Here is a 26,238-nt window from a genome sequence, read left to right as displayed (position 1 = left end):
CTGCTGACATGCAAAACATTTTGGGACTGTATCAACAGTGGACTAATGAAGATAGTTTTCCTTTAAGCCTTTATTTATACAGTGTTTGACATTGTCTTCAAGCAAGTACTGATGATATCATTAGCATTACATGAGTCATAATAAATCTGTCGATAAATCTGCAATATTCATAGAAAAATTTACTTTTTTTTTACATTAAACACTGAAATAGTTCCACCCACCTGTGGCAACAAGACCTTTGTACACAATGCAGTACCAAAATCACTATATTCAATGATATCACGGATAGTTCCGGCCAAACCATCTGATTGCCTGAGAAGCATTCCAAGCTGTGGTTTATTTTCTGATACAGGCAAATTCACTGTACCCAAGTAAAAAAAAAATCTCACTGCGCAGGGTAAACAATTAATTTAGTAATCAATAAGAGTCAGAGTTGCTGTTGCTAACCAAACACCTACAAGTACATACACATTTACACATCATTTACAATAGATTCATTCGAATGTTACTCCTGCCATTGTAATATCAAGCCTATTATGCAGTACACAACTGTGCAAAGACACATTCCCCCTTCATCTCAACTGGCTTACAATATGCAAAACAATCACATTTATTGAAAACAAGTCACGGAATCTGTGGACTTAGAGTCAACAAAACAAAAAGAAATTCCTAGACATCCTCTGAATTTCCCTTTGTATAGTTGAGGAACTTGATTAGTGTTGGTGGGAGGGGCAGGGTGTCGATGTGCCTCAGTCTGGGGATTCCAACCTGCTGATGGATCTTCAGTCTGCACAACTGCATCAGTGAATGTGGTGGCACTGAAAGTGCAAAGAAGTTGCTTATTAACCAACATGAAAAAAAATTATAGTACTGTAGTATCCCAGCAAGCAGGGGAACATCTAAGGACATTTGGCTATGTTCCCAATAGGTCCCTTTAATAGTTTTGGCAAGACGTTATCCCACTGACGTTCTGAGAAGGTTCTAGGAATATTAAAACATGACAATAGCCTGAAGACGTTCAGCACAGGTTCTGGTTTGGTCGCAGTTCCCAGTAGTGAACGTTTCGAAAAGGTTCCTACTAAGTTCTGATAGGACGTTATCCATGGGCCATTCAATGACCACAAGGGGACGTTTCATGATGGTCCCAAGGGAATGTTCCCTGGGGACCTTTGTGTAGTTCCCTGAAAGTTACCAGGACATCACTAAGGACCATTTCAGGACCTTTTCAGGATTTACATTTTACTAGTTATTAGGATGTTGCATGATGGTCCAAAGGGAATGTTCTCTGGGGGACCTTTGTCTAGTTCCTTGTAAGTTACCAGGATGTCATTGAGGACCATGTTTGGACATTTGTTTTACCAGTCGTCAGGACATCACGTGATGGTTCCAGGTGTCCCAATCCATTATAAGTAAAGTAATGAAATCGTATGGGGGTTTAAGGTAAGTGGTATGCTGTTCAGCTAAAATAGTAAAAAAAAAAATGTAATCAATCAAAATATGCTCACATTTTACATGATCCCTTAGTACTGACTTTTCAATATCACCCCAGCTGGGATTTGAACTCACAATCTCTGTACAGGGATACAGTTATATTTTTGCTGCACCACAAAGTCTGTAGTATTTGTGGTCAGAAGTCCCCTACACATTCATTACCTATGATAAAAATAAAAAAAAAAGTGTTTTAAGTGAGAAGTAGGCATTGGTCTGAAGCCTGAAAAATAAAGGAAATTCACATGGGCACCGCAATGCCTACTCCACCCATGCTCTACGAAGGTTTTCTAGCACACAGCTTTGGTGTACGACTGTAGCTATGCTGGTCTATTGTACTTCAAACTATGTGTAGGCAGGTTGCTTAGGATTTAAACTTCTCAAACAGCCTGATTCATACTCTTCAGCGGGATAATAGACTTTACAGTGTCCTGCTATTTCAATCCCCAATTTCCCGGTCTCCGGGTGGTAACGCTAACCATTACGCTGCTAACCCTGCAGCAACCACGTAATCAGTTTTGATTGAACGTTTATTTATCTTGCTTGGTTACATTTGTTTTGTCTAAAACAGTTGATGTTTAAAAACGGTCTCATTTATACCTAACCAAGTTAGAAGTATGTCATTTTATTTTCACTGAGCACAGGTAACATAAGCAAGCAATGAGATCCCACTAAGCATTTACAGATGGTCAGTGCTATCTTGAATCCTTGGGACATTCCTACCCTAAACCCTAACCTTAACCCCTACCCTTGCTCTAACCCCTTACCCTAGTTTTGTCGCACCTAGACTACTGTCCAGCTGTGTGATCAGGTGCGGCAAAGAAGGACATAAGCAAATTACAGTTGGTCCAAAACAAAGCAACACGTATTGCTCTTAGATGTACATGGAGGGCGAATGTAAATGACCTGCATGTCAATCTCTCTGGGCTCAAAGTTGAGGAGAGATTGATGGAGTCACTATTGGTCTTTGTGTGAGGTGTTGATATGTTGAAGGTACCGAACTGTCTGTTAAAGCAGTTGGCACACAGTTTGGACACTCATTGGTATCACACAAGACATGCAACCAGAGGTCTCTTCACAGTCTCCAGGTCCAGAACAGAGGCTGGGAAACACACAGTATTAAATAAATTCATGACTAAATGGAACTCTCTACCACCCCAGGTAACTCAAGCTAGCAATAAAAACGGATTCAGAAAACTGAAAGAATACATTACCACACGACGGGAACTGTGAATAGACACAGACATTTTTAAGCATTTTGTATTGTATTTTGCATTGTATTATGTATGTGATACGTGGTTGGGATACGACTGGGATATGTGGATGTCTCCCTAGGCTATCGTAAGATGAAAGCACTAGCTGTAGGTCACTATGGATGGGAGCGTCTGCTGAATGGCTGAATTGTAATGTAAATGTAGTTCTATGTACACCCAACTGTACAAAGCATTAGGATCACCGTCATTTATGCTGCTGCTCTTGCTTTTCACGAGAGTGGCACGTGTAGCTTGTTTGGCCAATCATAAGTCATCAAAGCGGCAATAGGCTACAGACATAGAGCCTCTATATGTAGCAAAAGTTAGGAGATATCTCATCAATGGAAGATGGAATTAAAGGGATGGAATTCAAATTTAAAGAGAAGGTTAGGCTACAATGACCAACAGGTAGGCTGCTAACTTTATATTTTGAATGGAGTTGTTGTTTGTAACTGTGTAGGACGAGAAAGTGCATGCAGTCTCAATTAGCCTAGCTAGCTAGCTTAACTAGCTTTTTCTGGTTTGACACAGTCAAGACAGCTCCTACGTAATCATATTGGATGAGAAATAACCTAACTATTGCAACTATTAGTGTACTATAGTGCGAGTTGGCTTGTTTGGTTGCTAATCTTCTTCTCTCCCTCCTCCCTGCACACCGTGTCACTTGCTCACACTCACAGTAGCCTACATACACAGTAAGGCCCCCCTGCTTCCCTCACTCGGATCGGATCAGACCAGGTTTGGATCGGACCAGGTCTATATGGAACGGGTCTAGTTGTCCTTTGGAACGGGTCTCTATATATAAAACATTTATTTACAGTGCCTTCTGAAAGTATTCAGACCGCTTGCTTGACTTTTTGCACATTTAGTTCAAGTGTGTTACAGCCTTACTCTAAAATTAATTACATTGTTTTTTTCCCTCATCAACCTACACGCAATACCCCATAATGACAAAGCAAAAACAGGTTTTTAGAAATTTTTAAAACGGAAATGTACATTTACATATGTATTTAGACCCTTTAATCTGTACTTTGTTGAAGCACCCATGGCAGCGATTACGGTATTGAGTCTTCTTGGGTACGACGCTACAAGCTTGGTACATCTGTATTTGAGAAGTTTCTGCCATTCTTCTCTAAAGATCCTCTCAAGCTCTGTCAGGTTGGATGGGGAGAGTCGCTGGACAGCTATTTTCAGGTCTCTCCAGAGATGTTCAATCTCTTTAAGTCTGGACTCTGGCTCGGCCACTCAAGGACATTCAGAGACTTGTCCCAAAGCCACTCCTGCCTTGGCTGTGTGCTTAGGGTAGTTGTATTGTTGGAAGGTGAACCTTCGCCCCCAGTCTAAGTTCCTGAGCGCTCTGGAACAGGTTTTCATCAAGGAGCTCTCTGTACTTTGCTCAGTTCATCTTTGCCTCGATCCTGACTAGTCTCCCAGTCACAAAAAAACATCCCCACAGCATGATGCTGCCACCAACATTCTTCACGTAGGGATGGTGCCAAGTTTCCTCCAGACATGATGCTTGGCTTTCAAGCCAAAGAGTTCAATATTTGTTTCATCAGACCATAGAATCTTGTTTCTCCCCCCCGTTCATGGGACAGTTGTAAATCTTGCAGCGCCTTGTGTCAAGATCGCAGATTTTGGAGAAACAAGAAATGTCGGTACATATAAGTGTCTTATATCGGCTGAAAGCTTAAATTCTTGTCAATATAACTGCACTGACATGTTGTTGTCTGTCCAATTTACAGTAGATATTACTGCGAAAAAATGCCATGCTATTGTTTGAGGAGAACTCCTAACAACAAAACACTTTTTTCACCGTGATAGGTTTGATAAATTCACCTCTGAAGGTGAAATGTATACTTACATTTTGAAATATTGCTCTGATTTATCATCCAAAGGGTCCCAGACATAACATGAAGTGTCGTTTTGTTAGATAAAATCATTTTTCATATCCTAAAAAGGTCCATATATCATGCACGATCGATTTTGTATTTCCACTCGTTCAATTTGTGAAAATCTCACCCTAAACGTTGTTTCAACTCATCAAATTGCATTCGTATGTATTCCTCAGAGATCCTAGAACATAACGAGACTTCACTACATCATTAGGGGTGTAGTATATCCTATAGGACACCATATTTGGTCAGAGAGCGATGCCTTCATGTCACGCCGATGACGCGGGCGGTCTTCACTTGAACGACTCTAACTTTGTCAAATAAGCACCAATCGGTGCTAGCTAGATAGTGTTTACTCACCCTTTTATTTTGTAAATTAGCACTTACCCACTTATATTGCATTCACAGCGTTGATCAAAGCTCAGAATGCTTAAAATTCTTGATCTGAGTGCGCCTGCATCTTTGCGACCAAGTCAAATCATGAACAGTTGTTTGTTCTTTATGTTCGCATGCACCCCCCGGATTTACCCCCCGGTTTTCCTTGTTAGCAGCACATTCACCACTATCTCAACCGGCTAACTCCGCCCACATGCAAGTTGAGGCACAGGACAAACTACTGCAGCTCAGAGTCAGGCTCAGCAGACCAACAGCAAATGGCAACACAAGTAGGCAATTAGACGCCGCTGTTAGACTCGTGGGTTTGTGAGATGCCGGTCATAAGGCAATTTTGTTTAACGTCCGCGACTCCTGCCGTGTCCAATCATCCAATTTTACAATCATACAATCAACTTCACTTTGTTATTACCAATCTAAGTACATAACAAAATAATAGTAATAATTTATTTGAATGTTAAACAAATTGACATTTACATGCACAGAGAGAGAGATGCATAGAGAGAGAGAGAGAGAGAGAGAGAGAGAGAGAGAAAGCTGCGGTGGACTGACCCGTTGATCTAGCTAACGTTAGCTAGCTACACGGTTGACACGGTAGCCAGTTAATCTAGTGGCAACCTAATGGTTATTGCAACCTAATGTTTATTAGTTAGCTATTGCCACACACATCTGATTAATCAGAGTCAGTTCGCTGAGGCAATAGATCATCTTTGGGAGAGACGTGAGCGAGAGAACAATTAAGTGAATTAATAAAGTTTTGGTGGCAATCAGCCTTGAAATCAGCACATTTTGAGTTATGGCTGGCGTATTATCAGTACTAGGCAAGGAAAGGAAAGTTAGTCTACAAAGCTGAAAGCTACCGGCATCTTCTTGCATTGTAAAGTGATCTAGCCTGTATGGACATTGCTTTGCAAACAGGAATGAACAGTTTAAATATTTCTACATGCCATGTTGCATGCCATGTTGCATCATTCAAGTGTGGTAACCTCTGTGCAGCATGAATGGGGAGCTAACATGATGCAGCCCAGACTCCTAGTGCAGCCTAAGTGGAGCAGGCACGATGCGCTCACGCTATAACGGGTACATTGGCTTGTATGCTACAGTTTGACAGTAGTAACAAAAGTAACAAAAATTCTAGTACCCATTTTCAGGGTCTAACATTGAGAACTGAAGTTTCAGTATATTGTGTAACTCTATGGTGTAAGCTCACTTACTTGCTTTCACCTTGATCCCTGCCCAGTCACTGTAGCTATCCAGGTTCTCGATCAGCCGGGAGCAGAGTTTCACGTGGCCAACGTAATCCAGGAGCACATCTATGATGGGTCCTGCCCAGTGGCTAATTGTCGGATCGGAGATTGCCTCACAGAACTGAAAATGAAGGGCTCAAATTGGATTCAAAGAACAACCCGAGATGGAATTGTAAACTAATAGACCAGCAAACCATCTACATTGCACATTAACCCAACCTACCTGGACGCAAGTGTAGCGTCGAGCTTCGTCCTCATCAGTAACGTAGCGCACAGTTTCGCCGAAGATGCTGACCCTTCTTGAAGTTTTCAGGGGTGGGTGTGGCTTGCTGCCATATGTGCAATCAAAACAGGAAAGGGCATCACAGCCATTGGACATCAGATACTTCAGATAGTTCAGGATGTGTAGATACTTCATACCGAGCATGACCACTGCCGGGAAGGAGCAGGGGTGTGTGGGGATGGACGCATTCATGTTAGCTCCATGCTCCACCAGAGCGGTGATCATTTCCATGTAACCCTGCCTCACAGCGATAAGAAGAGGGTTGAACATGTCAAGGTTGGGGTTAGCGCCTGCATCCAGAAGCATTTCAGCGGCTTCTAGGTTGCTGTTGGAGACAGCAAAGTAGAGTGCTGTGCTGCGATGGTCCTCATACATTTTGGATCGGTCTTCTGCGAGCTGGAAATTGACGTCATAGCCTGCCTCGATAAGGATCTCCAGGATCCAGTCCCGGTTGTGCTCGGCAGCCAGGTGGAGGGGACTGATGCCACTGCATTGAACTTTGACCTTGCTGGTGGCAGGGATCAGCATGGAAACAATGCTACAGAAGGGAAGCACAGGGATCAAATTGAAAGGGAAATGTTTTGCTTGAAGAGAAACCAATGCTTTAAATTAACCAATCAATCAATTCATTGAACTCACTCAAAATGTCCTTTCTGGACAGCAATATGAAGAGGCAGGAGGCCAGACTTGGTGGCTCGGTTAACATCTGCTTTATGAGATAGAAGCAGTTCCACAACTTCCTTGTAACCATTCTTACTTGCCTCATACAGAGGTGTTTCCCCATCCCTTGCCTGGCAGTTTATATCAGCACCTACAATACACAAGAGCATACACAACATTTATACAATGTTGAAATAAAGCAAAACTGGCAACACCGCAACATCACCAGCAACAGATGGTCTGCATGCTTAACTTCTCGAGGGTAGGGGGCAGTATTTTGACGTCCGGATGAAAAGCGTGCCCGTAGTAAACTGCCTGCTACTCAGGCTCAGAGGGTAGGATATGCATATTATTAGTAGATTTGGATAGAAAACACTCTGAAGTTTCTAAAACTGTTTGAATGGTGTCTGAGTATAACAGAACTCATATGGCAGGCAAAAACCTGAGAAAAATCCAACCAGGAAGTGTGGAAATCTGAGGTTTGTAGTTTTTCAAGTGATTGCCTATACAGTGACTTAGGGTTCATTTTGCACTTCCTAAGGCTTCCACTAGATGTCAACAGTCTTTATAACCTTGTTTCATGCTTCTACTGTTACTGGGGAGAGAATAAGAGCTGACTCAACAAGATGACTGCCTGAGACCAATGAGTTGTTTACTGGGCGGTTACGCAGGCGCACCGTTCCTTCTTTTCCTATGTAATAAATACGCTATTGTCCGGTTGGAATATTATCAAATATTTATGATAAAAAAACCCTAAGGATTGATTGTAAACATCGTTTGACATGTTTAAACGAACGGTAATGGAACTTTTTTACTTTTCATCTCGGGTTTTGCGCTCGCGCATTATGCCTTTGGAATAGTGATCTGAATGCGCCAACAAAACAGAGGTATTTGGACATAAATATGGAGTTTATCGAACAAAACAAACATTTCTTGGGAAGTGGGAGTCCTGGGAGTGCATTCCAACGAAGATTAGCAAAGGTAAGTGAAGATTTATAATACTATTTCTGAGTTTTGTTGACTCCAGAACTTGGCGGGTAACTGTATAGCTTGCTTTGATGGCTGAGCTCTGTACTCAGAATATTGAACAATGTGCTTTCGCTGTAAAGCTGACACAGCGGTTGCATTATGGAGAAGTGTATCTATAATTCTTTCAATAACTGTTGTACATTTTATCAATGTTTATGATGAGTATTTTTGTAAATTGATGTGCTCATTCACCGGAAGTTTAGGAGGCAACACATTTTCTGAACATTATACGCCAATGTAAGATGGGGTTTATGGATATAAATATGAACTTTATCGAACAAAACATACATGTATTGTGTAACATTGAGTCCTGGGAGTGTCATCTGATGAAAATCGTCAAAGGTTAGTGATTCATTTTAGCTGTATTTCTGTTTTTTTTGTGACGCCTCTCCTTGCTTGGAAAATGGCTGTGTGGTTTTTCTTGTCTAAGCGCTGTCCTAACATAATCTAATGTTATGCTTTCGCCGTAAAGCCTTTTTGAAATCGGACAATGTGGTTGGATTAACGAGAAGTGTATCTTTAAAATGGGATATAATAGTTGTATGTTTGAGAAATTTGAATGAGATTTTTGTTGTTTTGAATTTGCCACCCTGCTCTTTCACTGGCTGTTGAATACTGTGTTCCGCGGGTACCCCAGAGAGGTTAATGGTTATTTTCAATTCTATTCATGCCATTGTAAAGAACATAATACTTTCTCCAAGATGTAGGAAACCCATCAACAAGGGTTTGGACATAAGAGTTCAGGTTCAATATGTTATGAACTTGTTGTGCTTAAGATCCCAGACTGCATCTTTAAAACAATTAATTAAAAATAATCTTGAAGCTGGCTTGTGAAAATTTGAAAACGACTCACCTTTGCTAATCAAGAAGTTCAACACGTCCACTCCCCCATTCTGTGTTGCCATATAGAAAGGTTCCATCCTGTAATTATTGACTGCATTAAGCTTGGCCCCGGCCTCCAACAACATCTGGCATATTTCCACGTTAGCACGCCCGGCTGCTTCATGGAGAGGTGTCACACCCTGAACACAAGCCTTGTGTACTGAGGCTCCATACTTCAGGAGGATGTCTACAATCTCCACATTGGGCTTCTCGCAAGCTGAAAACACAAACAGCACAGGTAATTTTGGTTGGATATTGCTGTTTGTAAAACATAAGCTGATTGTGTAACAGTGGTGGACTTTGCCAGTGTGACCAGTAACCTAGCTTGAGACCTGGAGACTTGTCTTAGCCCCAAGAGCAAACACCTACAGATGTCAGATCTTAATATGACCCATTTCGTCACAGGAGGAAAATAATCCTGCAGCAGGAGGATTTGAATGTATATTTCATATTTTTAATCGCCGCCAGTGGGCAGCTGGAATTGGTGTTTGTAGGCTATACAATAAATTAGTCTGCAGGTCCACTGGGCGTCAGTCAAGTAGCCTATGTAGGCTGCATGCAGGCTACTGCGTGTCTCGTGTGAATTTTTATGTGGATTATAATAAATTGACAATATTTGTATGGGTAGATGTACTTTTCTTTTGGGAAAAAATGTGTTTATATCAATTATATGTTGAAGGCAACCAATAGGCAGAATAAATGTTTGGTTGTCTCAGTGCCTGTGTGGTCCAGCAGGTACAGTTGCTGACCATGGCATACATATGTCAAAGTAGGCATGGGTTCAAATCTGGACCACTACTACCCTTTGAATTTTTGGAGAAACAAGTACTTTTCTAGTTATTCTCTGTGGGCTGTACTTATACTCTTACTAGTAATTTCTAATGCTCAGAGCACGCAGGACCCCTTACCGGCGAATGATGAACTACAAAATCGAAAGAATCATGATTCTACAAGTCTCTCGTTCACCATATGGGGCTTGTTATTGGTGCCGTCTATTGATACCTTTGAAACGAGGTCTAGTTGCGGCCACAACCGGACTAGATTGTGAACCACTCTTGGCGGAATGACACTGCTCGGCTTGCCTGGCTACCCTAACTCCGTGCTCCGCCCCGAATGCTATGCTACATCCACGGACGTTAGAGCAGCGGAAGAATTCAGAGTGAGTTGTAAGGCTTCTGCTTGATGCCGCGAGGGAGATTAGCACAATATTGTTAGCGAACTGCAGCAGCCCCCGAACAATTAGTTCTCGAGTTCGAGTTTTGAGCAGAGGCAGGCTGAGTGTGTTTTGGTTGTACAAAAAGCTGTGTCCATCAAGTAACATTCAATAATCAATTAATAGCATTCATTCTTGCACCATGTGATCAATTATCAGTTCTAAACATGTCTATTTCCTCTCGTGTACATGATAGACAGTTACTGGTTGGAGCACATCTCTGTAGCTGCTGGGCTGGAGGAGCACGTATTAATCCTGCTGTAGAATTCATTGTGGCCAGCAGACTAAAATGAACGAGTAACTTGGAAAAAATGAATCGTGACTCTTGTCAGTAAAAAGAGTCATTCAAAAAGTAAGAATTGTTCGCGAACTGCACATCACTAGTCTTCACTCCTGAGGATTTCTTGTTCTTGGGTTCTTAGCCAGACGCAATCAAAGATAAGTTGCACTTTAATGACCTGCCTTTGTAATATGATATATTTCTGGAGTATGATAGGCATTTCAATGATACACTATATACACAAAGTATGTGGACAAATTAGTGGATTCGGCTATTTCAGTCACACCCGTTGCTGACAGGTGTAAAAAATGGAGTACACAGCCATACAATCTTCATGGACAAACATTGGCAGTAGAATGGCCTTACTGAAGAGCTCAGTGGCTTTAAATGTGGCACCGTCATAGGATGCCACCTTTCCAACAAGTCAGTTTGTCAAATTCCTGCCCTGCAAGAGCTGCCCGAGTCAACTGTAAGTGCTGTTATTGTGAAGTGGAAACGTCTAGGAGCAACAACGGCTCAGCTGCGAAGTGGTAGGCCACACAAGCTTACAGAACAGGAGCACATAAAAATCGTCTGTCCTCGGTTGCAACACTCACTACCGAGTTCCAAACTGCCTCTGGAAGCAACGTCAACACAAGAACTGGATCTTTGTGAAATGGGTTTCCATAGCCAAGCAGCCGCACACAAGCTTAAGATCACAGTGCGCAATACCAAGTGTCGGCTGGAGTGGTGTAAAGTTCCCAGCCACTGGACTCTGGAACAGTGGAAATAGTAATGAATCATGCTTCACCATCTGGCAGTCCGACGGATGAATCTGGGTTTGGCGGATGCCATGAGAAAGCTACCTGCCCCAATGCAGAGTGCCAACTGTAAAGTTTGGTGGAATAGAAATAATGGTCTGTGGCTGTTTTACATGGTTCGGGCTAGGCCCCTTAGTTCCAGTGAAGGGAAATCTTAACGCTACAGCATGCAATGCCATTCTAGATGATTCTGTGCTTCCAACTTTTTGGAAGTTTGAGGAAGGCCCTTTCCTGTTTCGGCATGACAATTCAGCCGTGCACAAAGCGAGGTCCATCAGAAATGGTTTATCGAGATCGGTGTGGAAGAACTTGACTGGCCCTAACCTCAACCCCATCAAACACCTTTGGGATGAATTGAACACCGAATGCGAGCCAAGCCTAATCGCCCAACATCAATGCCCAACCTCACTAATGCTTTTGTGGCTGTATGGAAGCAAGTCCCCACAGCAATGTTCCAACATCTAGTGGAAAGTCTTCCCAGAAGAGTGGAGGCTGTTATAGCAGCAAAGGGGGGACCAACTTCATATTAATGCCCATGATTTTGGAATGGATGTTTGACGAGCAGGTGTCCACATACTTTTGATCATGTTCTGTATAATTCTGCTGTTGCAATTGTGTTTTGAGGACAAGTGTAAATCAAATGTCTAGGTAGATAACTAGCTAGCTAGTTAGCTTTGGCTAATCCAGAATGTCACAAAAAAAGTTACACATTGGGGGCCTCCTTAGTGGCGCAGTGGTCTAAGACTCTACATCACAGTGCTTGCTGTGCCACTAGAGATCCTGGTTCGAGTCCACGCTCTATTGCAACCGGCCATGACTGGGAGACCCATGGGGCAGCACACAGTTGGCCCCGTGTTGTCTGGTTTAGGGGAGGGGTTGCCCGGCAAGGATATCCTTGTCCAATCAAGCTGTGGCTTGCTGAGCACATGCACGGTTGCCAGGTGTTTCCTCGGATATATTGGTGTGGCTAGCTTCCGGGTTTAGCAGGCATTGTGTCAAGAAGCAGTGCGGGTTGGGTTGTGTTTCAGAGGATGCACGGCTTTAGACCTTCGCCTCTCCGGAGTCCGTACGGGAGTTGCAGCGAGGGGACAAGACTGTAACTACCAATTGGGGAGAAAATGGGGTTAAAATAAGTTAAATCTCCTGTTTTTAGCTTCCCACATGTTTGTCGACCAACTTGTCAGTGGCGTAAAGAGTGAACAGATTAATCAGATGTGTGTGGCAATAGCGAACTAATTAGTTTGGCAATAAACATTAGGTTGCCACTAGATAAGCTGGCTAAGCTAGCTAGCTGCAGTCAACCGTGTAGCTAGCTAACGTTAGCTAGATCAACGGGCAGCATCCTCCCACGCATTGCACTCTCTCTCTCTCTCTCTCTCTCTCTCTGTCTGTCTGTGCCTAAATGTCATCTCAGTAAGCTTTTTGAATCACAGGTTTTTGTGTATGTGTGTATTTTTCTTTATAGCTTGTAGCTGTAATACCCTTCAAAGTGGAAAGGAGAGAAGTAGGATGGAGGGTAAAACCGGTTTTGTCTAGAAGGGATACAGCTTTTGTCAAATTGACTTTTCATAGCAGGTTGGGAGAATGAATGTAGCAGGTTAGGAGCTTAAGCTTTGAAAAAGGGTAAGGGTTTGATGAAATGCAAAAATAAATCACTTTTGATTTCAATTTGACAAAATCTGTATCCCATCTAGACAGGACCGGTAAATTACCTTGGCAGGAAAAAGATGATTGAGTTGACTATCACAATTTATATCTGTACTTTTGGATTATTTATGTTATGTTCCCCAGCAAGAAAACCAATTAAATATTGTTTACCAAATTATTCTAACTTGAACATACAGTGGTTCTTTCTTTCCAGTGTATGCCGCGACCGTTTGTGGTAGATGGTGGCAGATTGTAGTAAATTGCGTCATTCTGGCAACAATGGCTGACACTTAAATAACCTGCCATAGAATTCTCAAGTCACATGATGATATGGTGTGTGAACCACCCACTACGACTTGGGAAACCATGCAGTTTCTTAGGCTACAAATGAAATAAATTATGATTAACTTCACAGACAGGGTGGTGAAAGTGCACGGCGATGAGCTTGATTCTCCTTTCCAATAAATATCGAGGGTCTTATTCTGGTGACATGATGATCGATGCTTGACTGCCATTAGACAATCAAAAATATTCTCGCTCTTATCCATAATAATCTCATCATGTACGATAGACTAGATTACCGGCATTGTATCTGCGAGCTGTTAACTAAAGCTCAAGTGTCAAGACCAGAGCAGGCACATTTGCTATTTAACGCAACAGTGCTGTGACAAAACTATCGGTAGAGTTGAAAATGTAATGGAAACATATTGAACTTCAGATTTTTATTCGGTACATGAAAACTTGAGTGAAAAGTACATTTTGTGTGCACTTTGTCATCACGCACAAGTCTGTTTGGTGGAAACATACCACTGGTGGGAAATGCGCATATTTTCTCCATGCGGATATTTTCATAAAACTCTGTCGCCAATTGGATGGAAACCTTGCTATTGAAGTAAAGTATTTACCTGCCACTTTGTTAGAATGGAAACTAATGTTGGTATAGCCTACCCTACTGACTGTTATTATTTTATTATTCATGTTATCCATAAGTGTCTGGTATGGTTATTTCTTATCAAGATCTGGGGTAAATTAAGCCTGGACTGTCCATATTTGAAATGTGTAACTAAATCAAGTCAATCGGTGGATTGCATCATTAGTACCAGAAGAGCTTGGGCCGGAATCGAACCGTTGGGATACACTAGACACACTAAGTTATAGCCTAGTGGAGAACAATATCAAGTTGTGGAAAAAATACCCAATTGTCATATTTGAGTCAAAGTAAAAATACTTTAATAGAAAATAACTCAAGTAAAAGTAAAAGTCACCCAGTAAAATATTACTTTAGTAAAAGTCTAAAAGTATTTGGTTTTAAATATACTTAAGTATCAAAGGTAAAAGTAAAGGTTGAAATAATTTCAAATTCCTTATATTAAGCAAAGCAGACGGCACCATTTTCTTGTTTTTTAAATTACGGATAGGCAGAGGCACACTCCAGCACTCAGACATCATTTACAAACGAAGCATTTGTGTTTCGTAAATCCGCCAGATCAGGTAGTAGGGATGTTCTCTTGATAAGTGCGTGAATTTGACCATTTACCTGTCCTGCTAAGCATTCAAAATGTAAGAAGTACTTTTGGGTATCAGGGAAAATGTATTGAGTAAAAAGTACATCATTTTCTTTAGGAATGTAGTGAAGTAAAGTACAGATACCCCCAAAAATGACTTAAGTAGTACTTGAAAGTATTTTTACTTAAGTACTTTGCACCTTTGCTAATATCTATATTGTGTTATTAAAATGACAGTTGTTGATGTGTATGGCTGCATTTCAGATACATTTTGGTACATTTGAATGTTGCAGTAATAGGACCTATACCTATAGTGTTTGAGGAAGCGAGAACATTATTTTATCCTGTTATGGCTCGGGGGCAGTATTTTCACAGCCGGATAAAAAACGTACCCAATTTAATCTGATTATTACTCCTGCCCAGAAACTAGAATATGCATATAATTATTAGCTTTGGATAGAAAACACTCCAAAGTTTCTAAAACTGTTTGAATGGCGTCTGTGAGTATAACAGAACTCATTTGGCAGGCCAAAACCTGAGAAGATTCTATGCAGGAAGTGCCCTGTCTGACAATTTCTTGCCCTTCTTGATTATCTCTATCCATTACAGAGGATCTCTGCTGTTACGTGACACTTCCTACGGCTCCCATGGGCTCTCAGAAGGCGGCAAAAAGCTGAATCGTGGCTTTGCAGGCTCTGGTTGAAAAAAAGTAGCGTGTTTGGGTAGTGGCTGGTTACAGTACTGTGAGACTCAGGCGCGTGCCCGCGTCGACCCCATGCTATGTTTTCTTCATGCTTCGAAGTACGGTAATGGAATATTTAGAAATCTTTTGTCACGAATTGCGGAATGCTCGTGACCCTTATTTACACTTCGGATAGTGTCTTGAACGCACGAACAAAACGCCGCTATTTGGATATAACGACGGATTATTTTGGACCAAACCAACATTTGTTATTGAAGTAGCAGTCCTGGGAGTGCATTCTGACGAAGACAACAAAGGTAATCAAACTTTTGTAATAGTAAATCGGAGTTTGGTCAGGGCTAAACTTGGTCGGTGTCTAAATAGCTAGCCGTGATGGCTGGGCTATCGACTGAGAATATTGCAAAATGTGCTTTCACCGAAAAGCTATTTTAAAATCGGACATATCGAGTGCATAGAGGAGTTCTGTATCTATAATTCTTAAAATAATTGTTATGTTCTTTGTGAACGTTTATTGTGAGTAATTTAGTAAATTCACCGGATGTTTGCGGGGGGTATGCTAGTTCTGAACTTCACATGCTAATGTAAAAAAGCTGTTTTTTGATATAAATATGAACTTGATTGAACAAAACATGCATGCATTGTATAACATAATGTCCTAGGGTTGTCATCTGATGAAGATCATCAAAGGTTAGTGCTGCATTTAGCTGTGGTTTTGTTTTTTGTGACATATGCTAGCTTGAAAAATGGGTGTCTATTTCTGGCTGGGTACTCTGCTGACATAATCTAATGTTTTGCTTTCGCTGTAAAGCCTTTTTGAAATCGGACAGTGTGGTTAGATTAACGAGAGTCTTGTCTTTAAAATGCTGTAAAATAGTCATATGTTTGAAAAATGAAAGTTTTCGGATTTTAGAGGAGTTTGTATTTCGCGCCACGCCCATCATTGGATATTGGAGCAGGTGTTCCGCTAGCGGAACGTCTAGATTAAGATAGCGAGCCCTGATCCCGATGACTTGACTGCCCCCGCTTGGAGAGAAAGAGAACTGCTTTTTTTTAGCCACTAGCGAGGCTCATTTGAATTACCTGATGCATCAGGAAAATTCTTCACGAGAAAAGAGTGATCAAGTTAATATCTAACATCTGTAGGATTTACTTACCTTTGAAGAGTGGTGTTTCTCCATTCTTATTGGCAATGTCTGGATTGGCACCTCTGTCCAGAAGGCACTCCACACAGTTCACTTGGTGAAAGACAGCAGCCAAAAGAAGTGGGGTCTCATTGTAACTACCACATGTGTTCACCATACCAGGATGGGCTATAGGAACGACAACAGAACTTTGTGACCCAAGAAAATGAAAAATAATCAGCATGTACTGATAAAAGATCTGCCTGTGATTCAAGACCTGTGTGTATAAAATAGAAACCATTCTCAATTACACTTGTCTTTATTTCACTCTCACCTCTTAATATAATCTTGAGGCATTCTTTTTGACCGTAATATGCAGCTTCATGGAGAGAAATCCATCCTTTCTCATTTGGTATCAAGAGACTCATTGGGTTGCATTTCACAATCTCTTTCAAAGCCTTTAAATCACCATTCTTGATCACATTCACCAGGGGTCTCGCATCTCTAAAGCATAGACAAAGATGAAGGGGAAATTTGTCATTCAATTTAGTGTCATTGTGGATCTCGCTAAATATTAGCGGCATCAGGACACACATTTGTGGAACACCTGTATTACTGCTTTCCCTGTTAGGGAAATGTATCAATACTCACCATCAGATTTCTATGTTGGGCATTTTGGAATAATAATACACCTGTGCACCAACTTAATGCTGATCAAAATAATAATTGTTTTCACACTCATTCTTTCTGGCATACATACTGTCAAAATAAGTTAAAAGGTTGACAGACTCACATAATAGGGTCTGCTGATGGAAGGTTTGCAGATGATGGGTTTGGATGTGGGTTGGTTGGGTTTGGATTGGCTCGGGGAAAGTCATACACGTGCCTTGTTGCAGAGGGGAGCCTGGCACGGGTCGTAAATTGGTTTGGCTGGTAATTGGGTTGTCGATCCACAGATTGTGATGATTGAATTGACCCAATAGAGTTGTTGTCCTCAATGAGGCTGCGATCGATGGCCAGCTTCATCTGCTCCTCATCTGACAAGACACTGTAAAGACTGTAGTCATAAAAACCTGTAGGGGTGACCATTGCTCCAGATCTGGTTGATCTGGTTGCAAGGATACAAAAGTCACGACAATGAAACTTACTAAAATGTAACTGCACTTTTAAAACTGCATCAGTACGTAACCAAAATCACCAACAGCATGTGCACGTCAAAGTAAAATGGCTAAAAATGAATATATATATATATATTTTCTATGAAAACCAATATATGACTTCAATCAAATCTCATGATCATTAAGGATTTAGATTTTATTGGCCCCATATTTAAGTAATAGTATACATTTCAGCTTCAATGTCGCTATCAATTGCCCAAAAAATGTAATTAGCCTGTAATACTCATGTGACTTGAGTGTGTCAACAAGATGCGAAAGACTGCACAAGTAGTTGCTGACATTTGCTGCACATCTACTAATGTCAAAGAGGTAATTCAAGACAACTTTGAGTTCAAATATTGCAGATAATTATTTTGTTGCCAAGTCAGTGTTGTGGGCCTATAGTGTATTGTTTTAGCCTAGGACTAACACACCTTTATTCTACTTGCCACAAAGCTCTTGATAAGTGTTAATGCTGGGCTATAACATAAATATGCACATCATAGAACCCATTTCAAACAGACAGTGGGAACTTAAGTCTATATCTTTAGTTTTTGGTTATGATAACGTAACATACATTAGCTGTACCAATCTCATATCATATTCCTACATCATATTCCATTCATAAATGGAAATGACAGAAAATCTTAGACTGTAATGTTGATTGCAACCACATGGTTAGGGTTAGGTTAATTCATGACATTTCTTGATGTAATTTCTTTGCAGCAACTATACCAGTATCCAATTTTAAATAGTAATTCAACCATTTCTTTCCACTGAGTCATTGTTTTCTAGACCATTGTTTTGAGGGGGTGCAGTTATAAGATACATCTGAGCAATAACTTAATATCTGGTTACCAAAGTCATTTTGCTGAAGGAAACTTAGTGTAAATTGCAATTAATGAAAATATGCATGCTTGAAGTCCTTATACAGCTTAGTAATAACATGGTTATTAGCATAAACAGAAACTAATGTGGCTGTTGGCAACTTAGTCAAGTTTAAAATAAAAAAAAAACATACAGACATGTTATCGCTACCTTTTAGAGTTGGCAGTGTGCAGTCAAAACACTAACTGTAGACCAGCAGTTGTTAGATTGTAGTTATCGAGAGGTGATGAGGATTTGAAAATGTATTTTACTCTTGAGTGGTCCTCCATGCGAATGAAGAAAAAGCAGCAGCTCCAATGTTCATGATATATTCCAAAGTGGGTCTTGATTTCATGTTTTGGCAAGCTGACCTATGACCACAAAGTTTGCTTGCATGTGTTGCTCAGAATAGGGATGCCCTACTTCAGATATGGCATGGTTTATGCTGACAGCTAAGTTCCTAGAGGGGGGTGGGGGAGTGTGTGTGTGTGTGGGGGGGGGGGATTATTTAGGTTATACCAAGGATCTATCTAAAAAAAACATTTAAATCATATTTGTTACATACAGGTTTTTAGCAGATGTTATTGCGGGTGTAGCGAAATGCTTGTGTTTCTAGCTCTAACAGTGCAGTAATATCTAACAAGTAATATCTAACAATACACACAATCTAAAGTAAAGGAATGGAATTAAGAATATATATTTAGATATTTGATTTAACATTTTAGGACCCTTGTATGTATAATACATATATATTTGATGAAACATTGAATTTGACCTTACTACTATTAGCCCATAGAAACGCATTGAATACACATTACTACATGGCAAAACAGATAGTCAAAAATAAATAAAAAGGAATTATGTTTTGAAGTGTCTGTCCTATATCTGAGAGATATAAGAAATCTCCGGAAATAGTAAAAAAAAAATACCCATACCACTTTTTTGGCCACAAAACTACTTCAATACTTCCATTCATTTTAAAACCAGTGTCAGGCTACCTTTGTACGTGTTTGTGAGAGTCTCAGAAGGTGGGGTCATATTAGTTTGTAGCCCAAACCATCCATATGCTACAGACAGAAGTTGGCACATCGGAGTTACCGACTTTGGACAAGTCCCATGAAGCTTGTCGGGCTCGTTGAGCAAAAAGGAGAGTCTCTGTTCGTGAGAGGCTCAGCTTTCCATAGTGGGTACTCAAGATGTACTCAATATGTACTGTACAGTACAATAAAACAACCTTGTCTGGACCTATCTCCACAAATGTGATTATGTGCATAAGTTTATGTTTTGTTTGCCAAGCTGTAGTCTATTCAGTTCCCTCACATTATACTGCATGTGCGCTCGGAAAAAGTGGAGCCCAAAGTTCAGCAAAGAGTTTTCCCTTCCCTTTTACAGTAAGTGGCATACATTTAAAAGAAAGTCCATCTGTTAGCTTAGTAGAATCCCCCTCCCCCCAAAGACTCAGACTCTTAGGGGTAAAAAAATAAGAAAATGAATGAAATGGCTATAATCAAAGTGTTTATTTTTGGAAGTTGCTTTCATTTCAGTGCATCTAATATGTACATATTTCAACTGTATTAAATTCTTACTTTTTCAATTGCACAAAAAAATCTTTCTATTTTGAGTGTCAAGACGGTGCATTAAATCCCCAACCAACAAGTTGGCATTCCTATAGATGCAAGGAAAAGCTTTGTGTTCCATTGAGTCAATTTCAGCCATTACAGAGTTTATATTTCGTGGTTGTAATCTTAAAAGTGCATCATGCAGAAATCACTCCTCCATTTCCTGGTTGCTAAACTTCTAATAGCTCACCTAACTTCAGTTTATGTGACAAAACCAGCTGTCATTGTACTATCTAAACCGCTGTGAAATATATTTTCCATAACTAGAATATTTTTATTTTCATCTGTTCGAAGCTGGTGTACAGAACCAAAAGTAAAAGACACACAAACTAAACTTAATAATGGTAAGCATAGAACTGGCGGATATAGAACAGATCAACCGCTTCTTAACATTGCTTTCAGTGAGAATGACAGGTCTATAACTCAAACTCACATTTTTAACTCACATTTCTACGTGAATTTGGTTGGGTCGCCCAAAAAGTTACATATTGCAGTTTAAACTGAAAAAACAAATGGCACATGCAAGAGTGGGACATGAAAGGAATCAATCCAGTAAGTTAAGTGACAAGTGGATTTTGCACCTCAAACACAGGAAAAAGATGGTTGAAAAGTAGAAACCCAGAGGTGGACGGGGGGTATGTACATTGCATTTTTTTTGCAAAATCATGTGGAATGCATACATCCATTCCTTTGCCTTCTTTGGGATCGGTGTCCCTTCCACAGGACGGTTGAGCTAACGTAGGCTAATGCGATTAGCATGAGGTCGTAAGCAACAAGAACATTTCCCAGGACATAGACATATATATTGGCAGAAAGCTTAAATTCTTGTTAATCTAACTGCACTGTCCAATTTACAGTAGATATTACAGTGAAAGAATACCATGCTATTGTTTGAGAAGAGTGCACAATTTTGAACATAAAAAGTTGTTAACCTGTTATGGCTAGGGGGCAGTATTTTCACGGCTGGATAAAAAACGTACCCGATTTAATCTGGTTACTACTCCTGCCCAGTAACTAGAATATGCATATAATTATTGGCTTTGGATAGAAAACACTCCAAAGTTTCTAAAACTGTTTGAATGGTGTCTGTGAGTATAACAGAACTCAAATGGCAGGTCAAAACCTGAGAGATTCCTTTACAGGAAGTGGCCTGTCTGACCATTTCTTGAACTTCTTTGCCATCTCTATCTTTTACAAAGGATCTCTGCTCTAACGTGACACTTCCTACGTCGTCCATAGGCGCTCAGAGCCCGGGAAAAACCTGAATGTCGTCATCCCAGCCCCAGGCTGAAACACATTATCGCCTTTCTCAAGTGGCCGATCAAGGGACTGTGGGCTTACGCGCGTGCCCTGGCCGCCCCCGTCTTTGTGATTTTTCCTCTGTTTGCCGAAAAGGAGATTCCCGGTCGGAATATTATCGCTTTTTTACGAGAAAAATGGCATAAAAATGGATTTTAAACAGCGGTTGACATGCTTCGAAGTACGGTAATGGAATATTTAGATTTTTTTTGTTACAAATTGCGCCATGCGCACGGCCCTTCTTTACCATTCGGATAGTGTCTGGGACGCACGAACAAAACGCCGCTATTCGGATATAACGATGGATTATTTTGGACCAAACCAACATTTGTTATTGAAGTAGCAGTCCTGGGAGTGCATTCTGACGAAGACAACAAAAGGTAATCAAACTTTTATAATAGTAAATCTGATATTGGTGAGTGCTAAACTTGCCGGGTGTCTAAATAGCTAGCCCGTGATGCCTGGGCTATGTACTTAGAATATTGCAAAATGTGCTTTCACCAAAAAGCTATTTTAAAATCGGACATATTGAGTGCATAGAGGAGTTCTGTATCTATAATTCTTAAAATAATTGTTATGCTTTTTGTGAACGTTTATCGTGAGTAATTTAGTAAATTGTTAGCAAATTCCCCGGAAGTTTGCGGGGGTATGCCAGTTCTGAACGTCACATGCTAATGTAAAAAGCTGTTTTTTGATATAAATATGAACTTGATTGAACAAAACATGCATGTATTGTATAACATAATGTCCTAGGTGTGTCATCTGATGAAGATCATCAAAGGTTAGTGCTGCATTTGTGCTGCATTTGGTATCCATTAATTATTTTGACTTTGGGTAAATTTTGGTTGTGTTTCAGATTATTTTGTGCCCAATAGAAAATGAATGGTAATGTCATTTTGGACTCACTTTTATTGTAAATAAGAATAGAATATGTTTCTGAACACTTCTACATCAATGTGGATGCTGCCATAATTATGGGATAATCCTGAATGAATCGTAAATAATGATAAGTGAGAAAGTTACAGAGACCCCAAGACATGCCATTAACATTGTTCGGGGTATGGCTTGGCCAATGGTGCGGTCTCCGACAACATTTTAGAGTCCCTTCTCTTGGCCGCAGAGTTTTAAAGCTAATTTCCTGCAATTCTACACATTTTGCCTTTGTGCAGAGAGAAGTTTGAACCGTTTTAAAGCTCGTTTTTGACAATTCTACAAATTTTGCCATGCTTTTATTGTGTTCTTAAGCTATCTGAGTGACTCAAACATTATAACAACATCAGAGGGGGCCCCATGCCATTTTTGGAATTCTAGATTCTCTCTGACTGTCTTGTTTTTATTTTGGTGGTTGTTAGTTCTCAAAGACAATCTTATAAATATGTTGCTCTATTATCTTTTCTACATATTTTATATCTCTTTTTAGTTGTTTAAGTTTACACTGAAAACGTTTTACCATCCCAAATTCTTTTTTTTATAGCATATTTTTGGGAAAAAAACTGCTCATCTTTGTTAAGTGATTGACCAATCAAATCAAATGTCGTGCATTGCGCAAAAACAGGCCAAAAAAATCAAGCTGTCCACCCAAACTGAACTCAAGTAAGCTCAAGTACAGTACACTACAGTAGAGCACAGTACAGTGGTGTATAGTATAGTAGAATATAGTAGAGTAGGGTACATACAGTACAGTAGTGTAGAGCACAGTATGGTACAGTGCAGTATAGTAGAGCACAATATAGTACAGTACAGTAGAGCACAGTAAAGTAGAGCACAGTACATTTGAGTACAGTACAGTACAGTACAGTAGAGTACAGTACAGTAGAGTACAGTATGGTACAGTACAGTACAGTAGAGTACAGTAGAGTACAGTATGGTACTGTACAGTACAGTACAGTAGAGTACAGTATGGTACAGTGCAGTATCGTAGAGCACAATATAGTACAGTACAGTAGAGCACAGTAAAGTAGAGCACAGTACATTTGAGTACAGTACAGTAGAACACAGTAGAGTACAGTAGAGCACAGTAGAGTACATTGAGGTAGTACAGTATAACATATTATAGACCTCTATGCCATTTGCCAAATAGATTTCAATGTTTTGGCTCCTGGAGTGTTGGAGCTGGCTATGCATCTCAATACAATACACTTTTTCCTGAAGTGTACACTTGTCCACTACCCATATGGTGGTCCTCTGTAGCTCAGTTGGTAGAGCATGGCGATTCAACTTTAAAACGGAGATTGCCTCAGTTGTGTTGCCCATGCTGTCACAGATGCCATAATGGCACAGATACAAATATGAGATCTTTATACTGTATATCTCCATGGTGTAAATTGATTCGGTTGTAACCGTTTCAGCTTGGACAGTTTTGACTCATTTTGGACCTTAAAGAATCCCGATAGATAACATATGGTTGGCTGTCTTTCATTTGGACAGATGTACATCTCAGTAAATATATATTTTAGTCCCAAAACCGTACTTGACATGTTTCTTGATATTGTTACATCTGCCCCTGCCACGCCCTCTACTTCTCATCCTGTGTCTCCCTAACCTGCCGCCACTCCCCCAGTGCTCTCTCCCTCTCTCTCTCTCTGTGTCGGTGTATCTGATTGTGTGAGTGGAGATAGGTGTGCTGGAGTCAGAGCAGATCCCCACCAGCTGCAACCTGTTCCATAATCAAGACTAGAGGTCGACCGATTAATCGGGATGGCCGATTAATTAGGGCCGATTTCAAGTTTTCATAACAACTGGTAATCGGTATTTTTGGCCACCGATTTGCCGAATTTGTTTTTTAAATAAAAATATTTTTTAACTAGGCAAGTCAATTATGAACACATTCTTATTTTCAATGACGGCCTAGGAACGGCGGGTTAACTGCCTTGTTCAGGGGCAGAATGACAGATTTTTACCTTGTCAGCTTGGGGATTCAATCTTGGAACCTTACGGTTAACTAGTCAACGCTCTAACCACCTGCTTTACATTGCACTCCACGAGGAGCCTGCCTGTTACGCGAATGCAGTAAGAAGCCAAGGTAAGTTGCTAGCTAGCATTAAACTTATCTTATAAAAAACAATCAATCAATCAATCAATCATAATCACTAGTTAACTACACATGGTTGATGATATTACTAGTTTATCTAGCCTGTCCTGCATTGCATATAATCAATGCGGTGTGCATTCACGAAAAAGGACGGTCGTTGCGCCAACTTCTACCTAACCATAAACATCAATGTCTTTCTTAAAATAAATACACAAGTATATATTTTTAAACCTGCATATTTAGATAATATTGCCTGCTAACATGAATGTCTTAACTAGGGAAAATGTGTCACTTCTCTTGCAAACAGAGTCAGGGTATATGCAGCTGTTTGGGCCGCCTGGCTCGTTGCGAACTGTGAAGACTATTTCTTCCTAACAAAGACAGCCAACTTCGCCAAACGGGGGATCATTTAACAAAAGCGCATCTGCGAAAAAAGCACAATCGTTGCACGACTGTACATAACCATAAACATCAATGCCTTTCTTAAAATCAATACACAGAAGTATATATTTTTAAACCTGCATATTTAGCTAAAAGAAATCCAGGTTAGCAGGCAATATTAACCAGGTGAAATTGTGTCACTTCTCTTCCGTTCATTGCACGCAGAATCAGGGTATATGCAACAGTTTGGGCCGCCTGGCTCGTTGCGAACTAATATGCCAGAATTTTACGTAATTATGACATAACGTTGAAGGTTGTGCAATGTAACAGGAATATTTAGACTTATGGATGCCACCCGTTAGATAAAATACGTAATGGTTCCGTATTTCACTGAAAGAATAAACGTGATAGTTTCCGGATTCGACCATAATAATGACCTAAGGCTCGTATTTCTGTGTGTTATTATGTTATAATTAAGTCTATGATTTGATATTTGATAGAGCCGTCTGACTGAGCGGTGGTAGGCACCAGCAGGCTCGTAAGCATTCATTCAAAACAGCACTTTCGTGCATTTGCCAGCAGCTCTTCGCTGTGCTTCAAGCATTGCGCTGTTTATGACTTCAAGCCTGTCAACTCCCGAGATTAGGCTGGTGTAACCGATGTGAAATGGCTAGCTAGTTAGCGGGTGCACGCTAATAGCATTTCAAACGTCACTCACTCTGAGACTTGGAGTAGTTGTTTCCCTTGCTCTACATGGGTAACGCTGCTTCGAGGGTGGCTGTTGTCCATGTGTTCCTGGTTCGAGCCCTGGTAGGAGCGAGGAGAGGGACAGAAGCTATACTGTTACACTGGCAATACTAAAGTGCCTATAAGAACATCCAATAGTCAAAGGTATATGAAATACAAATCGTATAGAGAGAAATAGTCCTATAATAACTACAACCTAAAACTTCTTACCTGGGAATATTGAAGACTCGTTAAAAGGAACCACCAGCTTTCATATGTTCTCATGTTCTGAGCAAGGAACTTATACGTTAGCTTTCTTACATGGTACATAATGCACTTTTACTTTCTTCTCCAACACTTTGTTTTTGCATTATTTAAACCAAATTGAACATGTTTCATTATTTATTTGAGGCTAAATTGATTTCATTTATGTATTATATTAAGTTAAAATAAGTGTTCATTCAGTATTGTTGTAATTGTCATTATTACAAATCAATAAAAAATAAAAAAATTGGCCGATTAATCGGTATCGGCTTTTTTGGTCCTCCAATAATCGGTATCGGCGTTGAAAAATCATAATCGGTTGACCTCTAATCAAGACCTCTACAAATACTCAGCCCGGCCACTTCCACGCTGCCAGATCGTAGCCTCTGCTCATTCCGTCCCCTCTGACTCTGGTCCCTGTCGCCAGTCCCTCGTCTCGTCAGTCTTGCTTCCCTGCCCTGGACCCCCGCTCTACTGCTTCCTTGCATTCCGCTC

General features: G+C 40.5%; 1 protein-coding gene across 3 annotated transcripts; it reads right to left on the bottom strand.

Moving 5' to 3' along the window:
• Nucleotides 1-59: 59 nt before the first annotated feature.
• LOC106607989 (ankyrin repeat and SOCS box protein 2-like) lies at nt 60-18,806 on the bottom strand. Of its 3 annotated transcripts, none has more exons than XM_014205544.2 (9): nt 18,595-18,806; nt 17,193-17,447; nt 16,734-16,903; nt 16,433-16,588; nt 9,102-9,347; nt 7,199-7,370; nt 6,500-7,097; nt 6,244-6,397; nt 60-818 (listed from the first exon to the last, which is right to left on the bottom strand). In XM_014205544.2, exons 2-9 carry the CDS (start codon nt 17,423-17,425, stop codon nt 670-672), a joined length of 1,878 nt encoding a protein of 625 aa, XP_014061019.2. In that variant the 5' UTR covers nt 17,426-17,447; nt 18,595-18,806; the 3' UTR covers nt 60-669. The 3 variants fall into 3 exon arrangements, with proteins under 3 accessions (XP_014061019.2, XP_014061018.2, XP_014061020.2); XM_014205543.2 differs by having other exon boundaries at nt 17,193-17,507; nt 18,595-18,791; XM_014205545.2 differs by having other exon boundaries at nt 17,193-17,436; nt 18,595-18,757.
• Nucleotides 18,807-26,238: the final 7,432 nt, after the last annotated feature.

This window comes from Salmo salar, chromosome ssa06, assembly GCF_905237065.1.
Source record: "Salmo salar chromosome ssa06, Ssal_v3.1, whole genome shotgun sequence".
Taxonomy (NCBI): Eukaryota; Metazoa; Chordata; class Actinopteri; order Salmoniformes; family Salmonidae; genus Salmo; species Salmo salar.
Note: the sequence above shows the minus strand (reverse complement) of the source record. Positions and strands in the feature narration are given on the sequence as shown.

Bases quoted from the DNA above. Each gene is read 5' to 3' on its own strand.
- LOC106607989 (XM_014205543.2), bottom strand. From the start codon at position 17,488: ATGGTCACCCCTACAGGTTTTTATGACTACAGTCTTTACAGTGTCTTG. The intron at 7,371-9,101 runs GTGAGTCGTTTT...TGTGTATTGTAG, and splicing joins GAACTTCTTGATTAGCAAAG to GTGCTGATATAAACTGCCAG. The intron at 7,098-7,198 runs GTGAGTTCAATG...TCCCTTCTGTAG, and splicing joins GTCCAGAAAGGACATTTTGA to CATTGTTTCCATGCTGATCC.